The sequence below is a fragment of the Ranitomeya imitator genome, chromosome 8 (assembly GCF_032444005.1).
Source record: "Ranitomeya imitator isolate aRanImi1 chromosome 8, aRanImi1.pri, whole genome shotgun sequence".
Classification (NCBI taxonomy): Eukaryota; Metazoa; Chordata; class Amphibia; order Anura; family Dendrobatidae; genus Ranitomeya; species Ranitomeya imitator.
Window position 1 is genome coordinate 44,187,363 of NC_091289.1, and position 14,566 is coordinate 44,201,928.

The window sequence follows — 14,566 nt, forward strand, 5'->3', positions numbered from 1 at the left end:
GGGCATAGCCAATCTCTCCTTTAAAACTTACTTCCTGATTGCCATCACGTCAGCTAAAAGATTGGGGGAGATGCAGGCCCTTTCCACTCAGGACCCATATCTTCAGATCTTTGACGACAGGATAGTCTTAAGACTTAACCCAGCCTTCCTCCCTAAGGTAGTGTCCTCAACAAATATAAATCAGGAGATAATCTTTCCCTCCTTCTGCGAACATGGAGACTGTTCTAAAATACCTGGGGGCGATGGAAGGTTGGAGACAGGACACTAACTTGTTCATACAGTACGGGGGCCCAAATAGAGGTTTCAAGGCAGCAAAATCAACCATTGCTAGGTGGTTCAAAACCATGATAAACCTAGCATATACAGACCAAGGGAAAGATCCCCCAGATATTCTTAGAGCCCATTCAACTCGAGCTATCTCTACATCATGGGTGGAGAAGGGGGGAGCCTCAGCTGAGCAAATCTGTAGGGCGGCGACTTGGACCAGTCTTTCTACCTTTGCTAGACACTATAAATTAGATGTCTCATCAGATCAGTTAGCTTTTGGTAGAAAAGTATTACATGCAGTAGTCCCACCCTAGTTTAACATATTTTGGTATTTCTCCAATGGTGCTGTCAGGTGGTGAACTGGAAAACGGTAATTAGACCTACCGGTAATTGTATTTCCAGGAATCCATCCTGACAGCACTACTAGTTCCCTCCCACTGCCAGTTCATACTATTGACTAATGTGATGTAACATTGGTGTATGACTGTAAATAAACTCTCTTTTTTGCATCCATCCAGATGTGGTACTTAGAAAATCACTGGTGGGTGGAGTGGGGAGGGTCCTTTTAACCGCTTGTTGTTCCTGTCCCACTGAGGGTAAGAAGGACGTCCTCCAATGGTGCTGTCAGGATGGATTCCTGGAAATACAATTACCAGTAGGTCTAAATATCGTTTGTATTTTTAGGGACCACATCACATTTGAAGTCACTTTGAGGGGTTTATATGATAGAAAATACCCAAAAGTGACACCATTCTTAAAACTGCACCCCTCAAGGTGCTCAAAACCTAACAGGGATAGGGGCATTTGGATTTGAGAGCGCAGAGTTTGCTGGATTTCATTTGTAGGGTGAGGAGCCTTTTCACTTTTCCAGAGTCTTTGTGTGACCAGTAACGTGGAAGCCCCCTATATTTCTTTTAACAGATGACAGACCTGAGTGGGAACTTGTTTTTTTTGTAGATTGAGTCGGAGCTTTTAATGGGAACATTTTACATAACGTTTAGGATCACATTTATCCGGTGCTCTACTCTGAGCACTTACTTTGTGGATTTCATCTATATCTCTGAGTAATGATTTACAACTGGCAGGTCTGCACAGACACACAAGCTTGTTAGACCATGCGATGAGCATGATGTAACAAGCTTGCTAGCCTGGTGACCCGGGTCGCCATGGCAATGATCAGGCCCTCACAGGGGCGCCGATCATAGCGGAGAGAGAGCCTGCCTACCTTTCCCTGCCCCCTATATGTTGAGATTGATATCATTCACAGCATTTAGGGGGTTAAACATCCGCTCCTGGCAGTGAGAGCTGGGGGTCAGTTTTCATGTTAGCTGAACACCTGGCGGTGAAGGTGCGGAATCGCCGTGACATACCCTGGGAAGAGGATAAAACTGTGAATTTGTGCTTTTGTTTATTTAATATTTATCACTTTGCCTTCAATGTGCCAAATCACAGACAACTTGGCCTTGTCCTGGTCCAAAAACTGGTGCGGATTACATACCCACTCAAAAGTAGGCGTCCTGTGCAGTTTCTTGTATTCTCGGGGGCAGGACATGAACATTCCTATTGTAGACACTGAGATGTGGGGAAGTATGCTTGATGAGAAGCGGAAAACTTACATTAACCATTGAGATCCCTAGAAATGTGGAGAATTTGTGTAATTTGTGATAGAGTAGACTGGACGGTCACATCCTGTGGTAGATATTATGGGTTACTGCTGAACCTGGAGCTGCAGAAATATCACCCAGTTCCCAGAATATTCTCATTGCTATGTACAGTACATGTCATGATAATTCTCTGCCATGTGACGCCACACTGCGCTATTCTGTGCTGTGTATCACCAGCAGAGTCCTGCGGCTATAGTATTCCACCCGTGTAGTCAGGGACGTTACTGCACTGCCAAGTTATTGGGCGACTGATGTAACTTTATTCTGCTTTTGATGGGACAGATGTACACTAGATTAGTGACTGACGGACATTAGGCCTCATGGGGAGATAGAAGTGAGTGATAATGTCAGAGTTATAGGCTGCAGGAAGATGCATAAACCCATAGTTCTAGTAACAATGCCACCTCAGTCAGTTATAGATGCGAGTCAGCTGTGTATCCAACCCGCTGCCGCCTTGTAGGACGCGCTCTCCGCTCCTGAGCCCGCTCCATGCACTCACAACCAACATCCGCTGTACATATACCGCTAAATAAAATCCTCATAGCGCCCGTAGTAACAGAAAACCCGGAGTTCTAGTAACAACACAACCTCATTCTCAGGAGGAAGCAATAACAACGTATAGGGAGGGCTGTAGAATTTCAATATTTGCAGATCTCTAAAAACAAGAAAAAGAAGCGCACATAGAGTAATACCTTCAGGTGTCGCAATCACGTGGACCCCCACAAAACAGACTCACCTGGTCTGGTTGTGACAGGTCACAACTCCCTTGGATAAGCACGTATGGTCGCAGCAAGCTCCCGGCAGGCAGAACAAATCCACATGGAGAGAAGTAGAACCGGAGAATAGAAGCCGCGCAGACCACAATGAAACATAAACAGAATCTGGTTCTATACAAACGTTTTATAGATGATATATTTATTATCTATAATAATGTAGATAATACGGTTCTTGATTTCCTTGATGCTATAAGGGATAATCATTGGGGTTTGGAGCTCACTCCCTGTGTGGATAGTAAAAGTGTCACCTTTTTAGACTTGAACATCTATATTGATGATGCCGGAGAGATCATGACCAAAAACCATTTTAAAAGAGTGGATGCCAATGGGTATGTTCACTATGAAAGTAACCATCATAGACCATGGCTTAGGAACATCCCAAGGAATCAGTATTATAGGATCAGAAAAAATTGTACTTCTGATACAGCATTTAGGGAACAAAGTAAAATTCTTAGGGAGAGATTTCAGGAAAAAGAATATCCGGTGAAGCTTGTTAAAAAGGCTTACAATTCCGTTAAGGGTTGTTCCCAAAATGAGCTTATACATCTTGACAAAAATAAGGGTGTTAGAGAAAACCTTTTTCAAACAAATTTTATTACTACTTTTTCGTCACAAAATGTACAAATACGGAATATATTAGAAAAACATTGGAGTGTGATCTTAAATGATCCGATCCTTAATAAGGTGGTTCCCATGAAACCAACAGTAACATTTAAAAGGGCTCCTACCATAAAAAATGTTTTGGCACCTAGTGTAGTTAAGATTTCCACCTCTGGATGCACTTTAGTAGGTAAAGAATGGATTGGCTGTTACGGTTCTTACCGATGTAATGGACGTAGGTGCAAATGTTGTAGATCTATTAGTAACAATGTTGACAGCTTCACGTCGTTTGCAAAAAAAGGGAAGGCTTTTAATATCAATTTTAGAATGACGTGTCAGACAGATTACGTAATCTATTTGATTCAGTGCAACTGTGGTAAACAGTATGTGGGAAGAACTTCTCAACCTCTTCACAAACGTGTGAACTCCCATAGGTTTAATATTCTTAGAGGTTTTTCTGAACATGGATTGTCGCGACATTGTACCATAGTTCATCATGGGAATGTTAAATTATCTGTTACTCCCATTGATCATGTGCCTGTTAATACACCTAGGAGATTGGAGGTCCTGGGTAAAAAAGAAACATATTGGATATTTAAGTTGGGCACTTTAAGCCCTGGTGGATTGAATGAGGTTAGCGACCTCTTCTAGGTACCTATAAGTAATTAATATCATGAGTTTCATCTCACGGAGATTCTTCTGTGATGGATTTTCTTGATTGTAGGAGTTCCTCCGTGTGTCGTCGCGGCGAGAGACTATGGACCTCAGTGCCCCCCATTTTTCATGAACTCCGGTGGTTAACTGGTTTGAGGTGCTGCTTATTCCTTTGTAGTGTTTGTAGACCTCTAGATCATATGGGTTCATATCTGAAAAGGGTTGTGGAAATTGAGCATATGGGAACCCATTCTTTCCCTTACTCTTTTACTTTTTTACTTCATATTATGTGATGTTGTTACCTTATATGAGCCCTTTGTTTGTTTTTCTTTTATTATGGGTCAACATATGATAGCGTCTTGAATGGGTTTAACTGGTGGATCCAGGATAAATAGTTGCCCTCACCTAAGACCACCAGGTGGTGTAGTGGTATAAGACGGAGGTTTATTCTCTGGAGGATAGTTTTTAGGTTTCTTCATATGCGAGTTCTGATCCTGGTTGATCTAGATACCAGAAATGTTTATATATATTTGTTTTATTATTTATTGATTAATATTTGTAGTTCTAAAGATTGATTATTGTGTTTTATGTATTTTAATGTTTTGTAATTAATGTTATGGGTGTTTTAAAATTTTTTGATTTAAAGTGGGCGTTCTCACCAGAAGTGATGTCGTAAGAAGGTGGGGTTTATACATGTTTGTATTTATTTTTTTGATTGTATTTGTAGGTATATATACCTGTTTTTACTGATGAATCTTGATGCCCTGATGAAGTGGCCTGTTGGCCACGAAACGCGTAGGCTAATAAACAGAGTGTGTGTGTAACTCTGATACCTTTATTGTGGTCTGCGCGGCTTCTATTCTCCGGTTCTACTTCTCTCCATGTGAATATTTGCAGATGACACTAAACTCTGCAGGGTAATCAATACAGAGGAGGACAATTTTATATTACAGGATGATTTATGTAAACTAGAAGCTTGGGCTGATAAATGGCAAATGAGCTTTAATGGGGATAAATGTAAGGTCATGCACTTGGGTAGAAGTAATAAGATGTATAATTATGTGCTTAATTCTGAAACTCTGGGCAAAACCGTCAATGAAAAAGACCTGGGTGTATGGGTGGATGACAAACTCATATTCAGGGGCCAGTGTCAGGCAGCTGCTACAAAGGCAAATAAAATAATGGGATGCATTAAAAGAGGCATAGATGCTCATGAGGAGAATATAATTTTACCTCTATACAAGTCACTAGTTCGACCACACTTAGAATACTGTGCACAGTTCTGGTCTCCGGTGTAGACCTGAAACAGGGCCAAGGGGGCATCCTCTGCGTTTGGAGGAAAAAAGGTTTAAGCATAATAACAGACGCGGATTCTTTACTGTAAGAGCAGTGAGACTATGGAACTCTCTGCCGTATGATGTTGTAATGAGTGATTCATTACTTAAATTTAAGAGGGGACTGGATACCTTTCTGGAAAAGTATAATGTTACAGGGTATATACACTAGATTCCTTGATAGGGCGTTGATCCAGGGAACTAGTCTGATTGCCGTATGTGGAGTTGGGAAGGAATTTTTTTCCCCAATGTGGAGCTTACTCTTTGCCACATGGGTTTTTTTTGCCTTCCTCTGGATCAACATGTTAGGGCATGTTAGGTTAGGCTATGGGTTGAACTAGATGGACTTATAGTCTTCCTTCAACCTTAATAACTATGTAATTATGTAACTATGTAGGAAGGAGCCGGTGAGTTTACGTGTTACATCGTAACTGTGCAGACTACTAGAGGCTCAAAACCTACTTATTCAGAAATTCATGTTTTATGTCACTGTGGACGTCAGTGAATTCTTACAGATGTGTAATGTAGAAGATACGTAATAGTATATGAAAGTCATGACAGTGTGCAGTGTTACCACCTTTCTATATGTCACATACTGGTAATAAATACAGAAATACACGAGATACAGGATGATGATGATCAATAATTAATAATTTTATTTTTTTTCTCCTATCAGTATGTTTTGAGTTGTGGGAGGAAACCGGAGTACCCGGGGAAAACCCACACAGACACGGGGAGAACATACAAACTCTGTGCAGGTGGTGTCCCAGATTTACACCCAGGAGCACCGCGCTGCTCGCCAACAGTGCTAATCACTGCGCCACCGTGCCGTCCTGTAGTATGATGGTCCTACATCTCCAAGCAGCATGCCAGCCAGGTGAGTTATGGGGCAGCAATAGAGAATGCAGAACACTATGGTCTCTGATATGTAACAGAGTAGATGGAAGAACTCGGGGTGGGATTCCAACAGACCCCGCCTGTTTCTTCAGACCACACCCAGGTCCACGCCTCCCTGACCCAGTAGTCAGGTATTGGGGGGAGGGGACTACGTTATATTTCCATTGCTGTTATTTCTGCGGCTTCCAATGCTCTTCCACCTGTTGCTGACATAGGAGAAGCCACATAACAGCTGCTGGTCCTCCGGGGTTATAGGTGGTTTCTGAGCTTCAGTGCCAGACATCACTTGGTGCAATTCAATTTGTTGGCTGGTTTCCAAAACTGGGATCTATAGAAGAAAGACAAATCAGTCTGGTTACTTCATTAGGTATTTAATTATATCCGTCCCCTCCCGAGGGCACCTGTACAGATTGTGGATGAGCCGTGGTAACCGTGTGCAGATTACCGCTAATCGCCATGATGCATCGTTACCTGCAGCTTGAGAACAAGTCAACTACTGGTGCTGCCCGGCAATCTGCGGTATCCACATCTGCTATAGCTGCACCATAAAGCCGTGTTCACACGTTGCAACCACATTGGGTTCTTTTGTCGCAGTATCAACAAAAATGCATACTTTTGTTTTGGTTTCCCCCCTAAAATGTCGAGAGCATTATGGCATTTTTGCAACAAAAAAAATCCACAGTGTGAACGCAGCTTAATAGATCCAAGTTATTCCCTAAGTGGCCTTCTGAAGAATTGGGGACAATAATTACACTTTTGAGAAATATGTAAAAGCCTGTCCATCCTGCCCCATACTGTAATTCCTCCCATTTACCAGCAGGGGAGGATAAACACATTCTGGAATACACTATGTAGGATTGTTACTCATTATTTGAGTATTTCTTACACATATTATCACATTACTCAGACGAGGAGGTGACATTATAATAAAATAACGCTGTGCACTAACAGGTGTCATTGTAAATGGTGGACGTGACCTTCCCGCCTCTAATTCCTCCCAGTTTATGGGCGAGAAGAATGGATGTCCTTTTAAATTGCTGCAAACATCCTGCCTCATCTCTGGCCATTTACACAAGAGCTGCAAATAAATAAGAACCATTATTATATCACAAGTAATAATATAAATAATCTCAGAAAAAAGCAGTTACAGAATTATTTTCTCATTTTCTTATAGAAAGATGGATTTATTAAAACAACCATTGCTAGAAACAAATACGATAGGACAGAATAGGGCAAGATAGGATAGTACATCATAGGATATTAAAGGACAGGATAGAATAGTACAGGATAGGATAGGATATTAAAGTACAGGATAGGATATAAAAGTACACGACAGGATAGGACAGGATAGTACAGGATAGGCCATCAGTAGTCGATCAGTCAGGGACCGATACCCAATAATCCTGATGATTAGCTGTGTGGAGAGGTTTTGTTGTATAGATTGGCCTGTAGATGAGAACACTGTACATATAGGAGAGGCTGTCCCGGGGCTCCAGCATTGTCCCAATTCTTCTATTGGATAAAGCTGAAATACCCAACAGTGGTGATGAAATGTACAGTGTATTATCAAAACTCATGACTGATCTATCCTTCCTATGTCTCCAGGTATAAGTGTCTATTTACTCACTCTCTCTATGACGTCCCTGAGCTGAGAATCCATGGTGTACGGATAGCAAGGTTTGTCACATTTCACTGAACGGGCAATCCTTCGTAAACACGGACCAGAGTAAAACGGGTAATATCCTGTGGCCATTTGGAAGACTATGACCCCAAAAGCGAACAGGTCGACCGTGTAATTAAAGGGATGTAGACGATAAATCTGTGGAAACATAAGATTAGAAGAGTAAGTTAGTTTATTGTCCATCCTGGGAGAGAGAAACAGGCTCGGACTGGCCCACCGGGGAACCGGAGAATCCTCCGGTGGGCCCTGGCACTGACACCTGCTGGCAGGGCCTCCCCCCGCTCCAGGGCTTCCCCCCGCTCCAGGGCGCCCTCCCCCGCCGCTGCTGCCCGCCTTGAATACTCACCCTGCCTGCTCCAGCGATGGTCTCGGCGTCTGCACTGCAGCTCGTCCTGAACGAGCTGTCACGTGACACCGCTCATTAAGATCATGAATATGCGCATATTCATGATCTTAATGAACGGTGTCACATGGCCGCTCAAGCAGGAAGAAGGTGCTGCGCCGGCGCCGCCGCCTGGAGTCGGGGCAGAGCGCGAGGGATGTCGGCACGGCCGTGCAGTGGGACAGGTGAGTATGAGGGACGGGGGGGGGGGATGAAGGAGGACATAAGCCGGCGCGCCGAGCAGGAGCAGGAGCGGAGAGAAAAGCCTGCATACAGGGGGGAATATAAGCCATGCAGGGGGGAATATAAGCCATGCAGGGGGGAATATGAGCCATGCAGGGGGGAATATGAGCCATGCAGGGGGGAATATGAGCCATACAGGGGGGAATATAAGCCATGCAGGGGGGAATATGAGCCATGCAGGGGGGAATATGAGCCATACAGGGGGGAATATGAGCCATGCAGGGGGGAATATAAGCCATACAGGGGGGAATATGAGCCATGCAGGGGGGAATATAAGCCATACAGGGGGGAATATAAGCCATGCAGGGGGGAATATGAGCCATGCAGGGGGGACTATGAGCCATGCAGGGGGGAATATAAGCCATACAGGGGGGAATATGAGCCATGCAGGGGGGAATATGAGCCATGCAGGGGGGACTATGAGCCATGCAGGGGGGAATATAAGCCATACAGGGGGGAATATGAGCCATGCAGGGGGGAATATGAGCCATGCAGGGGGGAATATGAGCCATGCAGGGGGGACTATGAGCCATGCAGGGGGGAATATAAGCCATGCAGGGGGGAATATAAGCCATGCAGGGGGGAATATGAGCCATGCAGGGGGGACTATGAGCCATGCAGGGGGGAATATGAGCCATGCAGGGGGGAATATGAGCCATGCATACAGGGCGGACTATGAGCCATGCATACAGGGGGGAATATAAGCCATGCATACAGGGGGGGGGGGATATGAGCCATGCATACAGGGGCGGACTATGAGCCATTCATACAGGGGGAATATAAGCCATGCATACAGGGGGGGGATATGAGCCTTGCATACAGGGGGGGGGGGGATATGAGCCATGCATGGGGGGGGGGAATATGAGCCATGCATACATGGGGAGATATGAGTCATGCATACAGGAGGGGGTAATATGAGCTATGTATATGGGATAGGAGGGAGATGAGCCATGCATACAGGAGGGGGGTCATTATACAGTATGTAGTATCATGTGTGGCCGTTATACAGTATGGAGCATCATGTACAGTCATTATACAGTATGCAGCATCATGTGAGGCCATTATACAGTATGGAGCATCATGTGCAGTCATTATACAGTATGCAGCATCATGTGTGGCCATTATACAGTATTGAGCACTGTGTGGCCATATTTTTGTTTGCTTATAATTATTGTATATAAAACAGTGTGATCAGCAGTGCTGAATGGGTGTGGTTGGGACGTGGATATGGGTGTGACTAGTTGTGAAATGGGTCTGGTCAGAGGCGTGGCCTAAAATTTGCCGCGGCACACTACGCGCGCCGCAAACTTAATACCTCCTTCCCTTCAAAAGTTGGGAGGTATGGTACCACATTTGCCAGATCACGGCAAGTGCCGCAAATCCCATAGGGAATGAATGAGGCCGAACGCAGTGTTGCCATAAGTGATCCGTTACGCGGCAGATGCAGAAAAACTGCCCGATCTGCTGCAAAAGGCGACTTTCACATCAGCGATTCTTGCCAAAGTCACTGCCGATAGTGTCATACTCACCAAAGGGGGAGGCAGCGCTAAAAGTGCCTAGGGCAGCAGAAACTCTAAATACGGCCGTGGGGGGACTGCATTATACTCAAGGTACTACATTATATTATGGGGGGCTACATCATACTATATGAGGGGTTACAGTATACTCTATGAGGGGCTGCATTATATTCTGTGGTGGGGCTGCATTATTCTCTCAGGGGACTACATAATATTATGGGGGCTACATCATACTATATGAGGGGGCTACAGTATACTCTATGGGGGGGCTGCATTGTATTCTGTGGTGGAACTGCATTCTCTCAGGGGACTACATTATATTCTGTGGTGGGTGGCATTACACTATATGGGGGGGGGCTGCATTATACCCTATGGGGTGCTATATTATATTCTATAGTGGGGACTGCGTCATACCTGAGAGTGTTGCATTATATTTTGTGGGGTGCTGCATTATATTCTATGAGAGGGGACTGCATTATATTTTATGAGGGGGCTACATTATATTCTGTGAGGGGGCTACCCCAACCCTTGCTACATTATTAAGACGTGAACTACCTTATATTATACCCTGATATTAGCGCTTTTTACCGCACAATTGGTGGTCTTGTATCTATTTCTATGTAGCTACATAGTGGGCCCCAAGAATGATTTTCTCTGGTGGGCCCAAGGTGCTCCAGTCCGACGCTGGAGAGAAAACAACCGTGGTCCATGTTTACTGGTAGTGTTTTTCCACACCTAAGCCCCCATACATAGAGTATTACATGTCGGCCAAAAGATCATTTGGTTGATAGCTACCTCTGAAGTCGAGAAGCCCCAGTACACATTAGACTGATAATTTATTATGCTTTTCTTATACAGCGATATCTTATTCCACAGCGCTTTACATACATTATTATCACTGTCCCCATTGGGGCTTACAATCTAAATTCCCTATCAGTATGTCTTTGGAGTGTGAGAAGAAATTAGAGAACTCAGAGGAAGCCCACACAAACACGGGGAGAACATAAAAAACTTGTTACAGATGTTGTCCTTAGTGGGATTTGAACCCAGGACACCAGCGCTGTAAGGCTGCAGTACTAAGCACTGAGCCACCATGCTGCTCTTGGTTGATCCTTCTGATATTGGCTGGTTCGGCTGACTTTAGTCTAATATGTATGGGGGCCCTTACACAGTCCATCTATTAGTTAGCGTTAGTAAATGTGGGCCGCTGTGGTGATAGATCTGTAATTCCACAAGCTCCACATTAAGTGATAATTGCAGGTGGATAATAAAGTATGAGATATTAGTAGTCACATAGTCACCTCAGGAGCCAAATAGCGAGGAGTGCCTCTAAATTCACTGATCTTCTGAGAGCCAAATACATTCATAGCAGCAAGGCCGAAATCAGCAATCTTAGCGTGTCCATCTCCGTCCAGAAGAATGTTGTCTGGTTTTAAATCCCTTTAAAAAGAAAGAAAAATAGTTCTGTGAATCAGATATAGATGAGCTGTAGTGCTGGGGTTACTGTGGGGGCTTCACAGGACCACTCACTAAACACTGGGGGCAGATTCACTAATCCTATCTTGTGTAGACATATACCAGGCTGTCTGAAAACGCGCCACATTCATCACAGTGGCTGTTTGACAAATTAGGAGCATCTTCAGAATTTTGTCCGATGTTACACCACTATTGTTTTCATTACTTACAGCCAATAATTTTCACAAAAATCTGGTTACAGTTTAGTTGCACGTTGTGACATTGTAAGCCACATGGATTCCTATCAAACTATTCCCATTTCCATAAAAGCCTTGACCCCTCTTCGAGTGAGCCCAAAAAGGGTCTAAAACACTTCATAAATGTGGTACACGTCATGTTCACCAGATTTATGGCACAAATAACACCACAATTCTGGCACATTTAACTATTTCCCATAGTAAATCTTTCCCTATGTATAAAAGAAGAAATGACTTATTACCGGTGAATAATCCCCCGACTGTGGAGAAACTCTATTCCACTCAAGATTTCTGCTGCAAGGAACCTAATAAGGAAGAAAAAATCCTATCAGCATTAATTGTTTTACAGAACCACTAATAACTATGAGGGGAGACAGCGGCAACAGAAATCACAGAGCGGCTGTTCTCTTACCTGGTCGTGCAGACATCCAGGGGGGCTCTGGATTTGATAAATGCAGTCAACGTTCCACCACTCAGATATTCCATGGCATAAAATGCATAGTCCTGTGCGAGAGGAGGGAAGATGATTGTAAATAATGCAGATTTTATCCATCCTAATAACATTTACTATGGTTCTGGGACCTCTACTGTGTGTCCAGAAGACATGTCTCTGTGTCTGCACACACTGGAGAGGTGTCCAGGGTGAAAACTAAGTCAAAATCCTCTAATGATAGCCACCAGTAATGGCGCCCAGGGCATACAGGCACACAGAGCATGCAGCAGGGCTACTCATTTGCACAGGCAAAGATTGAATTTACAATCTAATGGAAGGAGAAAGGAGAGAGAATTTCTAGAAGGCGAGGAGTCTCTTACCGCTGTCTGGAAGGTGCCATAGGCATGTGTGAAGAATCTGCTGTCTTCAGTGATTTCCAGGACCTCTCTCTCTAAGCGGAGGTTGTGTTTAGCGCACTCCAACAATTTCCTCTTCTTGACCATCTTGACTGCCAGCTGATGTCCGCTGGGTTGATGTGTTGCCAGCATCACCCTGCCAAAACTGCCTTCTCCAAGCTTCCTGGTAAAGATGAAATTCTCCAGGGAAAAACAGGCAGTCACTTGCTCTGAAGGGCTGGTGGTCTCAGCACCGATTACACCTAGAAAAGAAAACAGATATAAGAACCAATAATTAATCTTACAGTCACACTCACATATAATGCTACAATAAATTGGCATTTTTTAAAAAAGCTATCATGAACTTTGAACCCTGATGAACCTGGCTACCACCATGTGCTGGCTGGAGAGCCCCAAGTATAGAAGGTGGAGAGCTCTGATGTACACGGTAAGATGTACATGATACGATTATGTCATTAGGTTACATTTTGTAAAATAAATGAACACTGTATATAAAACATGGATGTGGCCTGTGACTAAATTACTATAGACTTTACCTTTTGGAGCTTGATCGATGGATTTGTCAGTCTCACGTCTTCTCTTTGTGGTGGCCTCAGTGTCAGATGTCCTCTTTCTCTTAAGTTGTTCTCTACAACTTTGATTTTCAACTCTCTCATGATGTATGTGAGAGCTCTTGGTTTTAGCTGATCCGCTAAACCTTTTATCAGAGGTAACATCCTTTCCACTCTCAGATTCCACAATTTTTCCTCTCTTATTTGGGGTTCCATCTTCCTTCTCAGGAGATGAGTTCCCTCTTTTTGTCCCCTTTTTAAGGGTCTTCGTCTCTGGTGGATATCCAGAAGATGTTGTACAGGGATCATCTGTTTTCTCAACAGGTACGTCCTGTACAATGTCCTGAGAAGTTTCTCCTCGCTGAGAAGAACTCTCTTCCGTGCATCTCTTTTTAGCACTCCTCTTATTCTTTTCACCATGCTTCCTTTTTCGTCCCATGATAAGTTAATATCGAAAATAACGAATTTGCTAAGTGCGCAAAAGTTGTCTTCACTCTCCAACAGTTGAAGGTAAAGTAAGAAAAGTGACAACGGAATCCTTAACCTAACAGTCACCTAGTATTGTGACATCATCGCCATTGTGTCTGAGTGTAAGCGATGATGTCATCAACTGCTGCAGGACTAAGTTTGACATAATAGCATGACCGAGTATATGAAAAGTTTGGTTTTGCATTGTAACATATTTTTATTTTTTAAGATTTTACTAATGGGCCTTAAATGTTTTGCATCTAACTGTTCAAAAAACTGTGAGCACCTAGGAATAATACAAGAACTTATGCACCAACAAATATAAATTTAATAAATAAATGTATCTTATGCATTAAATATGCAAAATTGCTGGACATGATCTCATTAAAAACAACATATGCACAAAGACATATTAAAATAACAATTGGAGATGGAGGAACACAGCAGTGTTACAGAATATAGTAAGGAGGGCACCAAATCGCCTAAATATAGCAGGAGAAATAATAAATTGTAACATTAGGGTGCACATAAAGATTGCAGATGAAAAAGGAAACGTGGCTTCCCAAGTACATACATACAGTATAAGATAAATATTTCTGTGCTCCAGTATATGACACCATAACACAGGTGAAGACAAGTCAATCCTGGTGGATTCAGACCCAAATTACCCACAAGGTGAATATTTCTCTGTCTTCCCCTTCACCCTCCTATTCACCAAACTAAGGTGGATTTACCAATTTGGTATTATGTCCCAGGACTCATCTAAAAATAAAGTATACCCCTTTATGGCATCCATGTTCCTTACTAGCAGAGGTCCCTTTCAGTAGGAGAATGTGCCGTGCTACACATCAAACATCACTCAGGTCTCCAAAATACTCAAAATATTACGTAGGTGCCTTCCATGTTATGTCTGATAGGTGCAAATCTGTAGTGATGCACGTCAATGAAAATAACAAAAAATCCTTATATTT

At 43.4% G+C, this 14,566-nt stretch overlaps 1 protein-coding gene across 1 annotated transcript; it reads right to left on the bottom strand.

Annotated features, from left to right (window-relative positions):
* Positions 1 to 6,340: 6,340 nt before the first annotated feature.
* LOC138648092 (protein kinase C delta type-like) lies at positions 6,341 to 13,566 on the bottom strand. Its single transcript, XM_069737596.1, has 7 exons — positions 13,113 to 13,566; positions 12,541 to 12,818; positions 12,140 to 12,231; positions 11,970 to 12,032; positions 11,317 to 11,455; positions 7,820 to 8,011; positions 6,341 to 6,520 (listed from the first exon to the last, which is right to left on the bottom strand). Exons 1-7 carry the CDS (start codon positions 13,564 to 13,566, stop codon positions 6,341 to 6,343), a joined length of 1,398 nt encoding a protein of 465 aa, XP_069593697.1.
* Positions 13,567 to 14,566: the final 1,000 nt, after the last annotated feature.